The 14,798-nt window shown below is 46.1% G+C and overlaps 1 protein-coding gene across 4 annotated transcripts in view; it reads left to right on the top strand.

Annotated features, from left to right (window-relative positions):
* Positions 1–9,386: 9,386 nt before the first annotated feature.
* AP2A2 (adaptor related protein complex 2 subunit alpha 2) overlaps positions 9,387–14,798 on the top strand; it is a 67,360-nt gene continuing 61,948 nt past the window's right edge. For all 4 annotated transcript variants that reach the window (XM_066610176.1, XM_066610162.1, XM_066610170.1 and 1 more), the window contains exon 1: positions 9,387–9,534. In XM_066610176.1, coding sequence (XP_066466273.1) covers positions 9,468–9,534 — 67 coding nt within the window. In that variant the 5' untranslated portion in view covers positions 9,387–9,467. The remainder of the gene's footprint in view (positions 9,535–14,798) is intronic.

Genomic DNA, 14,798 nt, shown 5'->3' with positions numbered 1-14,798 from the left:
TGGAAGCGCCAGCGGGAGGACCAGGTGGCGCACGCCTTTTAAAGGAGCCGCGGTGGCGCCGCCCCCAGTGCCAGTCGCAGGTTCCGAGGAGAGGGGCAGAGGGGCGCCCTGCGGAACTCCTTGCCACGGGAAGTGGTGATGGCATCTGGCCTGGATGCCTTTAAAAGGGGAATGGACAAATGTCTGGAGGAAAAATGTCCATCAGAGGTTACAGGCACATGCAACCTCCTGGTTTTAGAGGTGGGCTACCTCAGAATGCCAGATGCAGGGGGTGGCATCGGAACGCAGGTCTCTTGGGTGCTCCCTGAGACATCTGGTGAAAGATACAGGATGCTGTACTAGATGGGTCCCCTAGTTCTGGGGAAGGTCTCTTGGGTGCTCCCTGAGACATCTAGACGCAGGTCTCTTGGGTGATCCCTGAGACATCTGGTGGAAGATACAGGATGCTGGACTAGATGGGTCTTCTAGTTCCCCTAGTTCTGGGGAAGGTCTCTTGGGTGCTCCCTGAGACATCTGGTGGAAGATACAGGATGCTGGACTAGATGGGTCTTCTAGTTCCCCTAGTTCTGGGGAAGGTCTCTTGGGTGCTCCCTGAGACATCTGGTGGAAGATACAGGATGCTGGACTAGATGGGTCTTCTAGATGGGGCTTGTTCCAGGGGTGTTCTTCTTATGAGTCCCACGAAGAAGAATGAGTAACAACCCAATCCTATCCACGCTTTCCTGGGAGTAAGCCCCATTGACTCAGATGGGACTTACTTCTGAGTAGACACGCAAGGATTGGGCTGTCATATTGCTATCCTATCTATGCATATTATATATATATATATATATATATATATATATATACACACACACACACACACACACACAGAAACAAATCCCAAGTAAGGGTGCCATCCTATGCATATTTACTTGGAGAAGTCCCCACGGACACAGGATCTGTAAAGAGATCCTGTAAGACAGTGTTCTGCAACCTGTGGTTTGGGATCCCAATGGGGTTGCAAAGCCTCATTTTGGGGGTCGCAGCAAACTTTTGAAGCTTGTGCAAGAGAGGGCTAGGTTGGATCCAATCCAAAAACGGTCCTGACTTCTCAAAACTGAGTTCTTAATACAATCCTACACAGCCTCTTCTTGCTGTTTTGCACTGCAGTTCCTAAGGCCAGCCCTGTTTAGGCTGCTACCTAGCAGGGTTGTTGTGAAGATACAAGAGGTAGGGGGAAATGGAGCAGGCAGGGGGTGGGCAGCGATGGAAGCAGATCAGGTCCCAGGAGGGGCGCAGGATTGGTGGTGGGTCCCCAGTCTCGTACTTCAGTTATTTTTAGTGAGGTCAATGCACAAAATAAGGTTGAAGACCACTGCTGTAAGAGATCCAAAGATCGGTAAAACATATCTTGTAAACATACATAAAACATAAGTGTCATTTGGGAGCACTGAAGAGTAAGAAAGAGATCTGATAATCCCTGACTGATCCAGGCAGGGCCAGTCCATCCATGAGGTGTGATGAAACAGCTGCTTTGAGTAGCAGATGGGTGCAGGTAGCACTCTGTAGTAACAGTGAAATAACACTGTCTCTCTTTCACACACATATACACACACTGCTGCTGCAATCCTATGCAGTACCTTGCACTAAATCCCACTGACTTCAGTAAGATTTACTTCTGAGTAAACTTGCATAGGCTTGTGTTGTAAGGTAGCAGAAGTTGGAGTGCGTGGGCACAGTTTCTTTCTCATAGAGGTGGATGTAATATATTCCTCATAGAGGCAGGAAAATGTGAATACACTCTCACTTTCGCTTGAAATGGACACAAGAGCCATCAGTTTCCCTCTTGCTGAAATGGGCAGTACACTGTAGGTAGAGAAGCAGAGGGCAAGGAGACAGGAGAGTTAGCAGGCAGACACCCCAGTTATTATTGGGCTTCTACTTACCATGACTGCCCAAGGACAACACAACACCAAGGTAGAAATAAAAGTGGGTCAAAGAACATTGGTATTACTCCAGATATAGCAGACCTGACAGGCAGAGTCTGTCAGAGGTGGGCACAATTTGAGAGAAAATTAGGCAGGCTGCAGGCACTGGCATGACACCCACAGACAGAGCCACAACTCTCAGTGAGGAACCCAAAGGGGGCAGATTAGGAGAGAATAACTATCATAGGTGTCAGTAGGCTGCAAGCAGAAGAACAGGAGAAAGAGGCAAGCAAATTGTTTTATCATGAAAAGAGAAACATACCTTGCCTTATGTTACTGGATCAAGAATAGGTTGTGATAAACAACAGAAACAACTTAGGGCGCAATCCTAACCAACTTTCCAGCACTGACATAGCTGTGTGAATGTAGCGTGCCCTGCATCTTGCAGTGGGAGGCAGTCAAGGGGGCCTCCTCAAGGTAAGGGCATGTCTGTTACCTTACTTTGGGCCTGCACTGCGGCTAAGTCAGTGCTGGAATATTGATTAGGATTGTGCCCTTAAAGGATTCAAATGCCAACTTTGGGACCTGGGCCCTTCTTGCATGAGTTGGAACTACCCTCTTTCACAGTATCTTAGAACTGAATCAGTGGAGTCCATAAACGAGTATTTCAAGCAGTAGCACTACAATACAGAATTTGTTCATAAAGGATTCAAGAGACAGTAAATGTCTGAAGAGAAGATACACAACTTTTTTAAGATGTGGGATGGACACATACATCTCAATACATAGTTTTGTAGGTGACCACTGGAAAGCTACCTGAGGCTTACCAGCTGCAATGTATAGCCCCAGCATTTTATCAGCTATACTGGCCACCATTGTACTTGTATTTCCAGGCACAATTAAATGTGCTACTTATAATTATAAAGCCCTACATGAAAGAACCTGAAGAACAGCCTCCATCCCACTGCCGGTGCCAGGTTGCTGGGTGATCTCTGGCAAAACCCTGCAGCAGACCTACATGCCACACCAACTGGTGCACTGAGTGCTGCTACTTGTACAAAGAGTTCAAAGGTCAGCTTGGCCAAGTGGGCCCTCTGATGGGATCATTGGCCATGGTCCAACCTGGCTGACCTCTGGTGCTACCCATTTCTTTCACATGAGCCTGTTCACCTGCTGTGTTCATCACCTGGGAACCTGCTTTGCTTCCATTCACTTTTGGAAGATCAGTCAGTGGAGATTTAAGATAGGGCCTTGTTAGCAGTGTCAACCAGATTGTGCAGTTCTGTTTCCTGCAAGGCCTGCCTTGCCTCCTCACTACCTGGTTGCGAGTAGACTGTGAAGATGTATCTTTTTTCAGTTAGTATTTTAATGATGGTCCCTTTTGATCTGTTTGTCTACTCTCAAAATGGTTTTGATATGGTTTCAGTGCATTTTAACTGCTATTTTATGTCTATACTATTCTTTTTATTGTTTTTCTCTTGTTTATTGTTATTTAAATTTGTTGCATAAAATGTTGTTAGCTGCCTTGGTTGAACTTCTGCCTGACTTTTTTTTTTATATTTTTGCTAAGACTTACTGAGTTAAAAAGTGCTTATTCCAAAATAAGAATACAGTTTTAGTTATCCTGTTACACTGAAGCAAACTACCATTCACTAATGGCTAAACAAGAACTCAAGGAACTAAGAGTCCAATTCTATGCATGTCTACTCAGAAGTAAGTATTGTAGTCAATAGGACTTACTCACAGGTAAGTGTGGATAGGATTGTAACCTAATTATTAATGGGGTCAGAGGGCAAGAAAGCAGAGAATCTGACAGTCTACTCAGTAGTAAGCCACACTGAGTTTAATGGAATTTACTCCCAAGTAGGTGTGTTTAGGATTGCAGCCTCAGTGAGATTTCATCTTGTGTCAGAGACTGTAGACAGGAAAATCCAGGATCTGTAAGTGAAACAGTTTAGCAGTAAAAGTGGGCAAGTTAGGTTTAAATTCCTGACAGAGCTGCCTGCAAGCTTTGAAAAAGAGATTAAGGCTGCAATCCTATCCATACATACCTGGGGGTAAGCCCTATTGACTATAATGGAAAGTACTTCTGAGTAGACATGCATAGGATTGGGCTCCAAGATTGCTGAGAAAGCCTGCATGTGAGAAAGACCTTGATGAAAATGCTTCCATGACCCAGGAAGTACTTACCCTGAAAAGAACAGCTATCTAATCCCAATGATTCCTGGAGGACAAGCACAAGCAATGAGTGAGAAGGTGCTGCATACTGGGCTTGGGGGAAAGTGGACATGCTGACATAGAGGTGGTTACTGTTATATTAGGAGTTACTTTGTTAGATGTTCAACTTTGATTCATGCACATAGAAACCTATGCATAACAGTGTAATATCTGAAGATGCGAAAAGGATCAAACAGACAAAACCCAAAAATGAAAATGCACCAATTAATTGCTATGTTCAAGTAAAACCTTATGACTACAGCCACAATCATATGTATACTTACTTGGTATTAAGCCCATTGAATAGAACGGCATTTACATCCAAAGAAAATGCATAGGATTAAAAAAATTTACAGCCCTATCATAACCAAATTCCTGTATTGCAGTGCAGCAGGGGCTGGTGCAGGATTCGCCACACCCAGCATGAATATTGTGGCTGCTGGACGACTCCTTGAGGTAAGGGGACCTTTGTCCCCTTACCCTAGGTAAAACCCCAGCAACCTCTATGGGGCTATTCAGATCCACACCAGCTCTATAGCTGGTGCAAATCCTGGCTGCCCCATGTTGGGCTATTAGGCTTGGAAGGGGGGACAGGATGTGGTGGATGCCTCCTGTGCCTTTCCACTCCCTCTCTGCCCTCCCCCTGCCACATACTGCCTCCCTGCCCCGTTCTGCCCTCCTCTGCCTCCTAACAACCAAGAAGCGCCTACCTGCTCTGGTGAACACTGGCCTCCAACTGACATCAGGGAGGCTGGTATAGCCCTTTTAGCAAGTGGGACAAGCCTTACAACATGTTTGTGACAGTGCACGTGCTCATGCCACCGGTGGAGGCTGGCATAAGTTTGGGCTACCAGATAGCTGTATTGGTCCATTAAGGAAAAAAAAAACTGAAAAGCCATAGTCAGAACAACCAAAATAACAAAACTGTGAACAGCCAGGCAGCTTTTAAGATCTTCATCAGGTGAGATGGTAAAACAAAAAATTAGAGGGAAGCTGGATACAATGGCAAAGCCTCAAAGCTTGCAGTTGGTAAGAGTGTAGGGGGAGCAGAGCTGTCCCTAGGAAAAGGTGAATTGGGGTGACTTCCCCAAGCCCTACTCCTAGGGAGGAAGAATCACCTTAGGAAGTAGCTCCTCAGAGCTACTGACATGACTGCAGTGCTGGTGCTGGACGAGTTGGTAAAGGGCTGCTCTAATCCTGTTTTGATTCATCTTCTGTTTAGAGCCATCAAAAATATACCCTCCTCTCACTGTTTCTGCCTCCTTCCTCCTCCACCATCTGGCTACTTTTGAAAATCAGGCTGGATGGGAGGATGCTGGGAGCAGAATCCTCTTCCAACATGCTCCTGCATCTGTCAATTTTGAAGAAATGGGCTGGGTTGTTGGAAGAGAAATGAGCCAGAGGTGGTGGCAGCAGGGGGAGATGGGACATGTGCTACTTTTAAAAAGGGGGTTGCAAACTGGATGTTACTTCAGGTATCCCCCAAATGCCCCAGGCCCACCCTGAGCAGGAATTGCACAGAGTAGCCTCTTTTGTGCTAGACATTGATTTCTGTATCCATAGAAGGCAACAGGAATAAAGAGTCAATATTGGTCCTTTACCCTTATACTGTAGAAAATATGAAATCTATTCCAATTACACACAAGCCCCTTTACAAGTTAGAGAGCGGAAGTAAAAGAAATACTAGCCCATTTGATTTGGTTGGTGTTTTTTTTTTACCGAATGCACTATCTAAATTTAATCTCTAACATTACTAATAGAAAAAACTATCACATTTATCTTACTTGTGGTCACTGAGGGCCCAAACCTATCTAATTTTCCAGTGTCAATGCAGCTGTGCCAATGGGGAGTGCACTGCATCCTGTGGTGGGGAGGCAATCACAGAGGCCTCCTCAGGGTATGGGAGCATTTGTCTCTGGGCTGCATTGCAGCTGCACTGGTGCTGGAAAATTGGATAGGATTGGGCCCTGACTTGGAAGGGTCCTGTGTGTTATGGCTTAGGGCTGTGCTCTATTTTATAGCCTCTGAAAGATCTAAAAAAATAGCCATGTGGTTTCTCATCTCCCCAGTCATAAATCAGCCAAATTCAGTTTTCTCTCGGTGGTAGTTTAAAATCCTGCCTCACTCCCTGGTTTTACAGAAACTCCACCACTGAATCTATTGCTGCTCACCCTGGAGATACATCTTTGGCTTCCATTCAGGCACAAATGGTTACAGTGGTTCCCCCCTCCCCATTTCCCCCCCCCAAAATATTTGTGAAGTTGGGATTCTGATCCACTTGATTCCATGAAGTGCTTTATTTTTTTGGCAAGTGACCTTTAAATTGGTTAGTGCATCCCCCCCACCAAGAGAATTCCTCCATTGGCTCCTACATAAATTATATGCACAACCATCCCTGGGTGCATGCTTACTCAGAAGGCAGTGCACTAATTTTTCACAGGGCTTAGGGCCCAATCCTATCCAATTTTCCAGGGCTGGTGCAGCCATGCCAGTGGGATGTGTGCTGCAGCTTGCACTTTGGGGGGCCAATTCTATGCTTGGGATCATTAGGAAGGGTATTGAGAACAAAACGGCTAGTATTATAATATAATAGTATAAGGATCTGTCCTGGGACCGGTGCTTTTCAACCTCTTCATAAATGACCTGGAGACAGGGTTGAGCAGTGAAGTGGCTAAGTTTGCAGATGACACCAAACTTTTCCGAGTGGTAAAGACCAGAAGTGATTGTGAGGAGCTCCAGAAGGATCTCTCCAGACTGGCAGAATGGGCAGCAAAATGGCAGATGCGCTTCAATGTCAGTAAGTGTAAAGTCATGCACATTGGGGCAAAAAATCAAAACTTCACATATAGGCTGATGGGTTCTGAGCTGTCTGTGACAGATCAGGAGAGAGATCTTGGGGTGGTGGTGGACAGGTCGATGAAAGTGTCGACCCAATGTGCGGCGGCAGTGAAGAAGGCCAATTCTATGCTTGGGATCATTAGGAAGGGTATTGAGAACAAAACGGCTAATATTATAATGCTGTTGTACAAATCTATGGTAAGGCCACACCTGGAGTATTGTGTCCAGTTCTGGTCGCCGCATCTCAAAAAAGACATAGTGGAAATGGAAAAGGTGCAAAAGAGAGCGACTAAGATGATTACGGGGCTAGGGCACCTTCCTTATGAGGAAAGGCTACGGCGTTTGGGCCTCTTCAGCCTAGAAAAGAGACACCTGAGGGGGGACATGATTGAGACATACAAAATTATGCAGGGGATGGACAGAGTGGATAGGGAGATGCTCTTTACACTCTCACATAATACCAGAACCAGGGGACATCCACTAAAATTGAGTGTGGGGCGGGTTAGGACAGACAAAAGAAAATATTTCTTTACTCAGTGTGTGGTCGGTCTGTGGAACTCCTTGCCACAGGATGTGGTGCTGGCGTCTACCCTAGATGCCTTTAAAAGGGGATTGGACAAGTTTCTGGAGGAAAAATCCATTATGGGGTACAAGCCATGATGTGTATGCGCAACCTCCTGATTTTAGAAATGGGTTATGTCAGAATGCCAGATGCAAGGGAGGGCACCAGGATGAGGTCTCTTGTTATCTGGTGTGCTCCCTGGGGCATTTGGTGGGCCGCTGTGAGATACAGGAAGCTGGACTAGATGGGCCTATGGCCTGATCCAGTGGGGCTGTTCTTATGTTCTTATGGGTAATCACAGAGGCCTCCTCAAGGTATGGGGACATGTCTTCCTTTACTTTTGGGCTGCATTGTGGTTGCATAGGTGCTGGAAAGTTGGATAGGATTGGGCCCTTAGAACCCAATCCTATGCATGTCTACTCAGAAGTAAGTCCCATTATAGTCTATGGCAGTGGTTCTCAAACTTTTAGCATCAGGACCCACTTTTTAGAATGAGAATCTGTCAGGACCCACTGGAAGTGATGTCATGACCAGAAACAACATCATCAAGCAGGAAGAGTTTTAACAATCCTAGGCTCCAAGCCTACCCACACTTAGAGCCCAATCCTACCCAATTTTCCAGTGCTAGTCCTGCTGTGCCAATGGGGTATGCACTGCTTACTGTGCTGGGGAGGTAGAGGTCTCCTCAAGGTATGGGAACATTTGTTCCCTTACCTCAGGGCTGCACAGGTGCTGGAAAGGATTGGGCTTTTACTCAGGAGTCAGTCCCATTGACTATCATGGTTAAAAGCATATACATAGTAGTAGTGCTTCTCACATATTTAGCACTGGGACCCACTTCTTAGAATGAGAGTCTGTCAAAACCCACCAGATGTGATGTCATGACAGGAAGTGACATCATCAAGCAAAAAATTTTCAACAATCCTAGGCTGCAATCCTACCCACACTTGCCTAAGAGTGAGTCCCATTTACTATCATTGTTAAAATAATATACATAGTAGCCTGTTAAAAGTACAGATGTGTAACATTTCCCCAAATGCAGTCACATCCCAAGGTAGCATCAAGTCTAATATATTAAAAATAAAATACTGAAATGAATGGGGACCCACCTGAAATTGGCTCAGGACCCATCTAGTGGGTCCTGACCCACCATTTGAGAAACACTGTAGGAGCCTGTTAGAAGTACCTATCTGTAACATTTCCCTAAATGCAGTCACTTCACGATGGTAAGAACATAAGAACAGCCCCACTGGATCAGGCCACAGGCCCATCTAGTCCAGCTTCCTGTATCTCACAGCGGCCCACCAAATGCCCCAGGGAGCACACCAGATAACAAGAGACCTCATCCTGGTGCCCTCCCTTGCATCTGGCATTCTGACATAACCCATTTCTAAAATCAGGAGGTTGCGCATACACATCATGGCTTGTACCCCATAATGGTAGTATCAAGTCTAACATATTAAAAAATAAAATAGACATTGACATGAATAGGGACCTGCCTGAAATTGGCTTGCGACCCACCTAGTGGGTCCCAACCCACAGTCTGAGAAACATAGAGTAAGACTCTATGGAACTTGCTCCCAGGAAAGTGTGGATAGGATTGGGCTGTGACAGCACAATCCTGTGCGTGTCTACTCTGAAGGAAGCCCCACAGTGCTCAGCTGGGCTTACTCCCAGCCAGGAGAGCGTGCCTAGGACTGCAGCCCTGGGGAGCGCAAGGACCTCCTCCCTGCCCGCTCCGCTCCTCTCCCGCGGCCCCTCCTCTGCGCACGAGGTGGCGCTTCCAGGCTGGGAGCAGCCGAGCCGGAGCTGGGCGCCTGCGCGGAGGCGGAGCGGCGGCGGCGTGGGCGGAGAGGCGCCTCCAGAGGCTAAAGGTCCTTCTAGCGGGTGCAGAGCGGCGAGCGCAGCTTTCGCGGAGGGTCTTTGCAGCCTGGGGCAGGATGCCGGCGGTGTCGAAGGGGGACGGGATGCGCGGCCTGGCCGTCTTCATCTCGGACATCAGGAACTGTGAGCGCAGCCCGCCTGGTGCCGAGAGGGGCGGCAGGGAGCGGGTGCGGCTGCCCTCCTGGGGCAGAAGGGGCGTCCGGGAGCGGCGGAGCCCGGAGCGGCGCCTCTGCGTGTTGCCAGCCAGTCGGCGGGAATGTCTTGCCTTGCCTTCCCTTGCCTGGCAGGGTGCAAGAGGGCAGTGGCTCTTCCATTCCCCCCGCGGACAGGGCTGCGGGGATTCGGATTGAGACAGCACTCCTGTGCCCGTTTACCTGGGAGTAAGCCCTATTGACTATAATGGGGCTTACTTCTGAGTAGGCATGCATAAGATTGGTCTCTGAGGTTGCAGTCCCGCCCTTACCTGGGAGTAAGTCCTATTGACTATAATGGGGCTTACTTCTGAGTAGGCATGCATAGGGCGGGGCTCTGAGTCCGTAATCCTACCCACACTTGCCTGTGAGTAAGTCCTATTGACTTTTATGAGTAGGCATGCATAGGATTGGGTTCTGAGGCTGCAATCCTATCCATACTTACCTGGGAGTAAGGCCCATTGACTCTAACGGGAGTGACTTCTGAGTAGGTATGCATCAGATTGAGCTGTGAGCCACCAAGGAAAGACTGGGGTGAGGGAATGGAGGCATATTGGATGTGAGGGGTGGCATTGGTTGGGAGAGTGGCTGATCTTGCCTGCATGCAATAGGATGGGGTGGCTGGTCCATGTTGGGTTCTGCTTCTGGGCTTCATTCTCCCTGAAATATCTGACTGCTCCTTCCCCTCCCTTCTCTAGTCTCACAAACACAGTCACATGCATGCAGGCACACAAATCCTTTGGGCTTGTGTAGTTCCTGCAATAGCTGGTGGTGGAAGGGTTGTACGTGGTTGGGGGGAATCCTGTATGTTTGGATTTGGAATAGGGTTTTGCTAGTAATAGTATGTTCCCTGGGCTTAATCCATCTCTCTTGTAAGTTGGGGGGTTTTCAAATGGGAGAAAATCAGGTGCATTGGTCCTATTGAGCCTGGTGACACTGTCACCACAACTACTATATTTGAGGAGGAAAGAAAGTCTGAGAGGTGAGTTAGAGCACAATCCTATGCATGCTTACTCAGAAGTCAGTCCAGCTGTGTTCAGTGGCACTTAGGGCCCAGTCCTATCCAACTTCTCTGCTCCGGAGTAGCCACAATGCAAGTAAGGGGACATATGTTCCCATACCTTGAGAAGGCTCCAGTGACTGCTTCTCCACCACAGGATACAGCTCGCACCCCACTGGCATAACTGCACCAGCTCTGGAAAATTGGATAGGCTTTGGCCCCAACTGCTAGGAAAGTATGCATAAGATTGCAGCCTTATGCAGGGAAAAATTCATTGTGGTTAGCAGGAGGGTCGAGTATGTAAGTGTTGAAAAAAGAGAGGCGAGTATCCTACCTAGGGAGTGTTCCCCCCCTTATTTCTATATGCAGTACTAGAGAACTAATCCACAAGTCTGAGGTTATCCATTGGTTGTATATTGTGTACAAAAGTCATAAGTAGTAGAATAGGTGGGGTAAAATTACTACGGCTTCTTCAGCTCATGTACAATATATCCATGGTGGGGGGAGGGTGAGACCAACATAGGTGTAACATTTGAGGATCTCCTGCTTTAAATTGGCTGTCAGGGTTGCTGTTCTAAAAATGTATATACCTTGGCTTGACAATCTGTTCTAAGATAGATTAATATAGCGTAGCTGAGTTTGTTCCCAGATAAATTCACTGCTCTAAACGTTTAGTTTAATTTGGAAATGGACACACACAAAAGTTGGAATTGTACAGCTGACTTGCTTATATTTAGGAAGCAAGTTGGTTTCATTGGAGCAGATTCTCTGTCCAGATAAGCCTGCAGTCATCTGAGGTTTTACAAATTTCCGGCTGCGTAGCTGACAAAATACTCCTAATCTTCTTTTGGCAGTATGGCCACTGTCTTCAGGAAACCTTTTAAAGCAAACCTAGAGATGCCTAAAGAGCCATTAGGGAGCTGGCCAATGTTACAGATTGTTTAAAGAATACGGTTCATGTAGTTATGCCAAAACACATACCCCACAGGTATGTGTGTGTTTTATTTTTTTAACCAACAGGAATAAATTGCTCCTTGCCCATCAGGTTTTGTTCCTCTGTGAGTTTGGCTTTGTAAATATTCTTGTTTACCGTTTCTGGAGAGAAGCTCTTTGAGTTCAGATGCTTGAGATATGAATTTGGTGGGATGGGGAAGTAAAGTGGTTTGATTTCCAGGGTTGGTTGGGTGATTCTAGATGCTAGCAGTTTCATCAACACAAATGCCAATATAGCAAGCACCTCAGTATAGTTGTACTTTCTAATGTGAGGGATTGTTACAGTGGTGTATGGTAAGGTGTTACAGTTGTTGTGCTATCCATGCTGATCCTTATATTCCATTTGGGCTGAGGCTGGTGCTCACCCTATCTGGTCTGTGGGTGTTCAAACTTGTGCCTTTAACTTGCAGAAGTCCTACAGTTGCTGGGGCAAAAAAACTGCTTGAAAGTGACCTTGCAGTTGTTGCTGCTTGTGTAGTGCCAGAATGCTATGGGAGCCTGTCATGTCCGTTTGGGCCCCAACGGGTGAGGCTAAGAGGCAAATCCAGTGGAGGGAGGTTTTGGCAGATCTGGCACTTACCTGGCCCCGGAATGAGTCAAGGAGGCTTCGGTAAAGGTCAGCACCACTGTTTTATTCTTGTCAAATGTTTGACACTCATTGGGTCCTGTTACAGTACAGGGCCTAGTGCATACAGACAATCAGCACGATCCCCTCCAGTTCTGGTTCATCAGGGGTCGCTTTCCCCCACCCTGTGGTTCTGCTGAGAGTCTTGTACCCCTAGTGCCAGAGGGGCTTGGTTCCCAGAGTCTAGGTGAACACGTAATTTCCAAAGGGGGAAGGTCAGGTAGATTCCTCAGGTGTCTGTTTTTGGCTCCCTGCAGTGAGGGGTAGCTATGGCAGGAGGCGATGTGGTGTAGCTGTTCCTCCCCGCGGGCAATTGCCCCCACTCTGTCCCCCTGGGGTTGCTGTTACAGGGCCTCGGATGGCCAAGGAGGAAGGCTTCTCTCCAGGAGGTCTAACCTCCCTCAACTCGGGAAGACTCCTTTCCTTCACCGGCCCCCTCACCCCTCAGAAGGAGTTCAGGGGAGAGCCTCCTCCCCCTTCAACAGCCTCCACCCTTTCCTGCTCCTCCCCCAGTCCAAGCTCTCATGAGATCTTGAGCCGTGCAGGGCTGGATCCTGCCAAGCCTGGCTGCCCTACACCTTCCTGCTGCCCTCCTCTCCTGTAAGCAGTATGGGCTAGGGGTGCTCCCTGGTGACAGGGTCTATTGCCCAAAAACCTGGACTGCAGAAGTTTGGCAGACATTTTTGCTCAGAGTGATATACAACTGTCTACGTGACCATCATTACCTGATCTGTCCACATTATAAGCATCTGGTAACATTGCTAATGTTCTTAATATGTTTTCATTAATGTTGCTGCCCTTGTACATATTTGAAGGAAGCGTCATGATCTCAGTAGATCTTTCAGCAGCAGCATAGTTAAGACTAGTCTGTTTTGGGAAAATAATTCCTTATATAAGGTATGCATTGGGAGAACTCTCTCCAGTCTCACACAAGCAGAAATACATTTCTGCTTAAATAAAATTATCAGCATGCTAAATTCTCTGCTATTTAATCTTTATAAATAGTGCTCTGAAGGGAATTTGTTAGAAAAAATGCTTCATAACCTTACAGTAAAGCTAATCTTTTTGGACTGGGTGTCCTGTGTTGTATTTTGACAAGCAAGGAGGAGAGGCAGTGTTGAGTCAGGCCATCAGAGCTGCATAAAATTGTGATTTTATGCAGATCCAGTGGTCTGACTCAACACTGCCTCTGCTCCTTGCCTGTCAAAATACAGCCCAGGAAGCCCAATCCAAAAAGATTAGCTTTACTGTAAGATTCATGTGTCAACAGAAATCTTGCATGATTCTAACAAAAATGCCTAGGAGCTTATTAACCTCATTTCTTCAGTAGAATCTTTTATATTAGAAATGCATAACTCAAACACATGACTTTAGTTTAACAATAGCATGTGTTCCCCCCACTCTGTGTTAATCTTTTACATTGGCTATAAGAAATAAAAAGTGCTAAGTGTAAAAATTGCATCCCTACTGCATACAATGACATGTATGTTCTTTAGAAATATGCTGAAGAGAAATACAGGCTTGCACATTTTTTATCATCTGCACATATAGGTGTTAACTATTGACATTGGTTCTTCTTTTACTTAATATCTGAATTAGTAGAAGTTTTCTCAACTGAGTGCCTGAAGGTAAAGCTTGTAACTGGTGTCTTCAGTGCTTAGACAATCTCTTGCTTCAGTGCTTTAATAAAATACATGCCTTCTATCTTAAATGCAGCAGATGGGAAAAAATAAACTAAGAAATAATTGAATAAAATTGGTACTATTAACAATATATTGTGGCATGCATTAATGCCACAGTGAATCCAATATAATGGCAAGTTTAATATGAAACCAGAAAATAATTGTGAGTCAAACTACTGTGTATCAAAGGTTTACATGAATATTGCTCAGCTAACATTCATTTTGGCTATTTCTGTAGCATAGTTTCTTGCAGCAAAACAGCCACCCTTCCTAATCACAAATTCAGTCTGTTGTCCTGAGATGACAATCTACCAGCTTTTGGTAAATAAGCACTGCAGCTGCCTGCAGAGGAAGGTAGCATTCCATGTTGTTGACATCTGAACTCTCCATTTATAGTGAACTTTTGCTCTTGGTACTTGCATATTGGAAACAGTAGGATTATTAATGATCATGCATTCCAGGCTATAGGAGAAAGTGAGAACCAGGGAATGCTATATACATTGTGTTTGCTTTGGGAAACGCCAATAATACCCACTCTTTGAATTTGCTGGTATATATCATGCATGCACTTAAAATAAATGCAAATGTACAGCCATGTGGGAATGCTTGCCCAGTTGGAATTCCCAGACATGTTTATGTGAGTATCTTGAAGGTATGTGTATGACACCGAAGCATTCTATATTTCCTGCAGGAGAAACTGGTGTAGTATTGACAATTCCTGTGATCAGAACTAGGCCAATTTAAATGACGCCATTTGTCACCCACACACCATGTGATTAAAAGCAAGGAAATGTGTATTCCTCCCCTTCTGGTTCTGCATGCTTGTATTGGGGTGGTTTAGACATTTCAGCAGTCCACCCCATCGAATGATTTTAAATACTACTTTACATATGTAT

This window comes from Tiliqua scincoides, chromosome 1 (genome assembly GCF_035046505.1).
Source record: "Tiliqua scincoides isolate rTilSci1 chromosome 1, rTilSci1.hap2, whole genome shotgun sequence".
Classification (NCBI taxonomy): Eukaryota; Metazoa; Chordata; class Lepidosauria; order Squamata; family Scincidae; genus Tiliqua; species Tiliqua scincoides.
The sequence above is the reverse complement of the archived record's forward strand: the minus strand, read 5'-3'. Positions and strand labels throughout refer to the sequence as shown.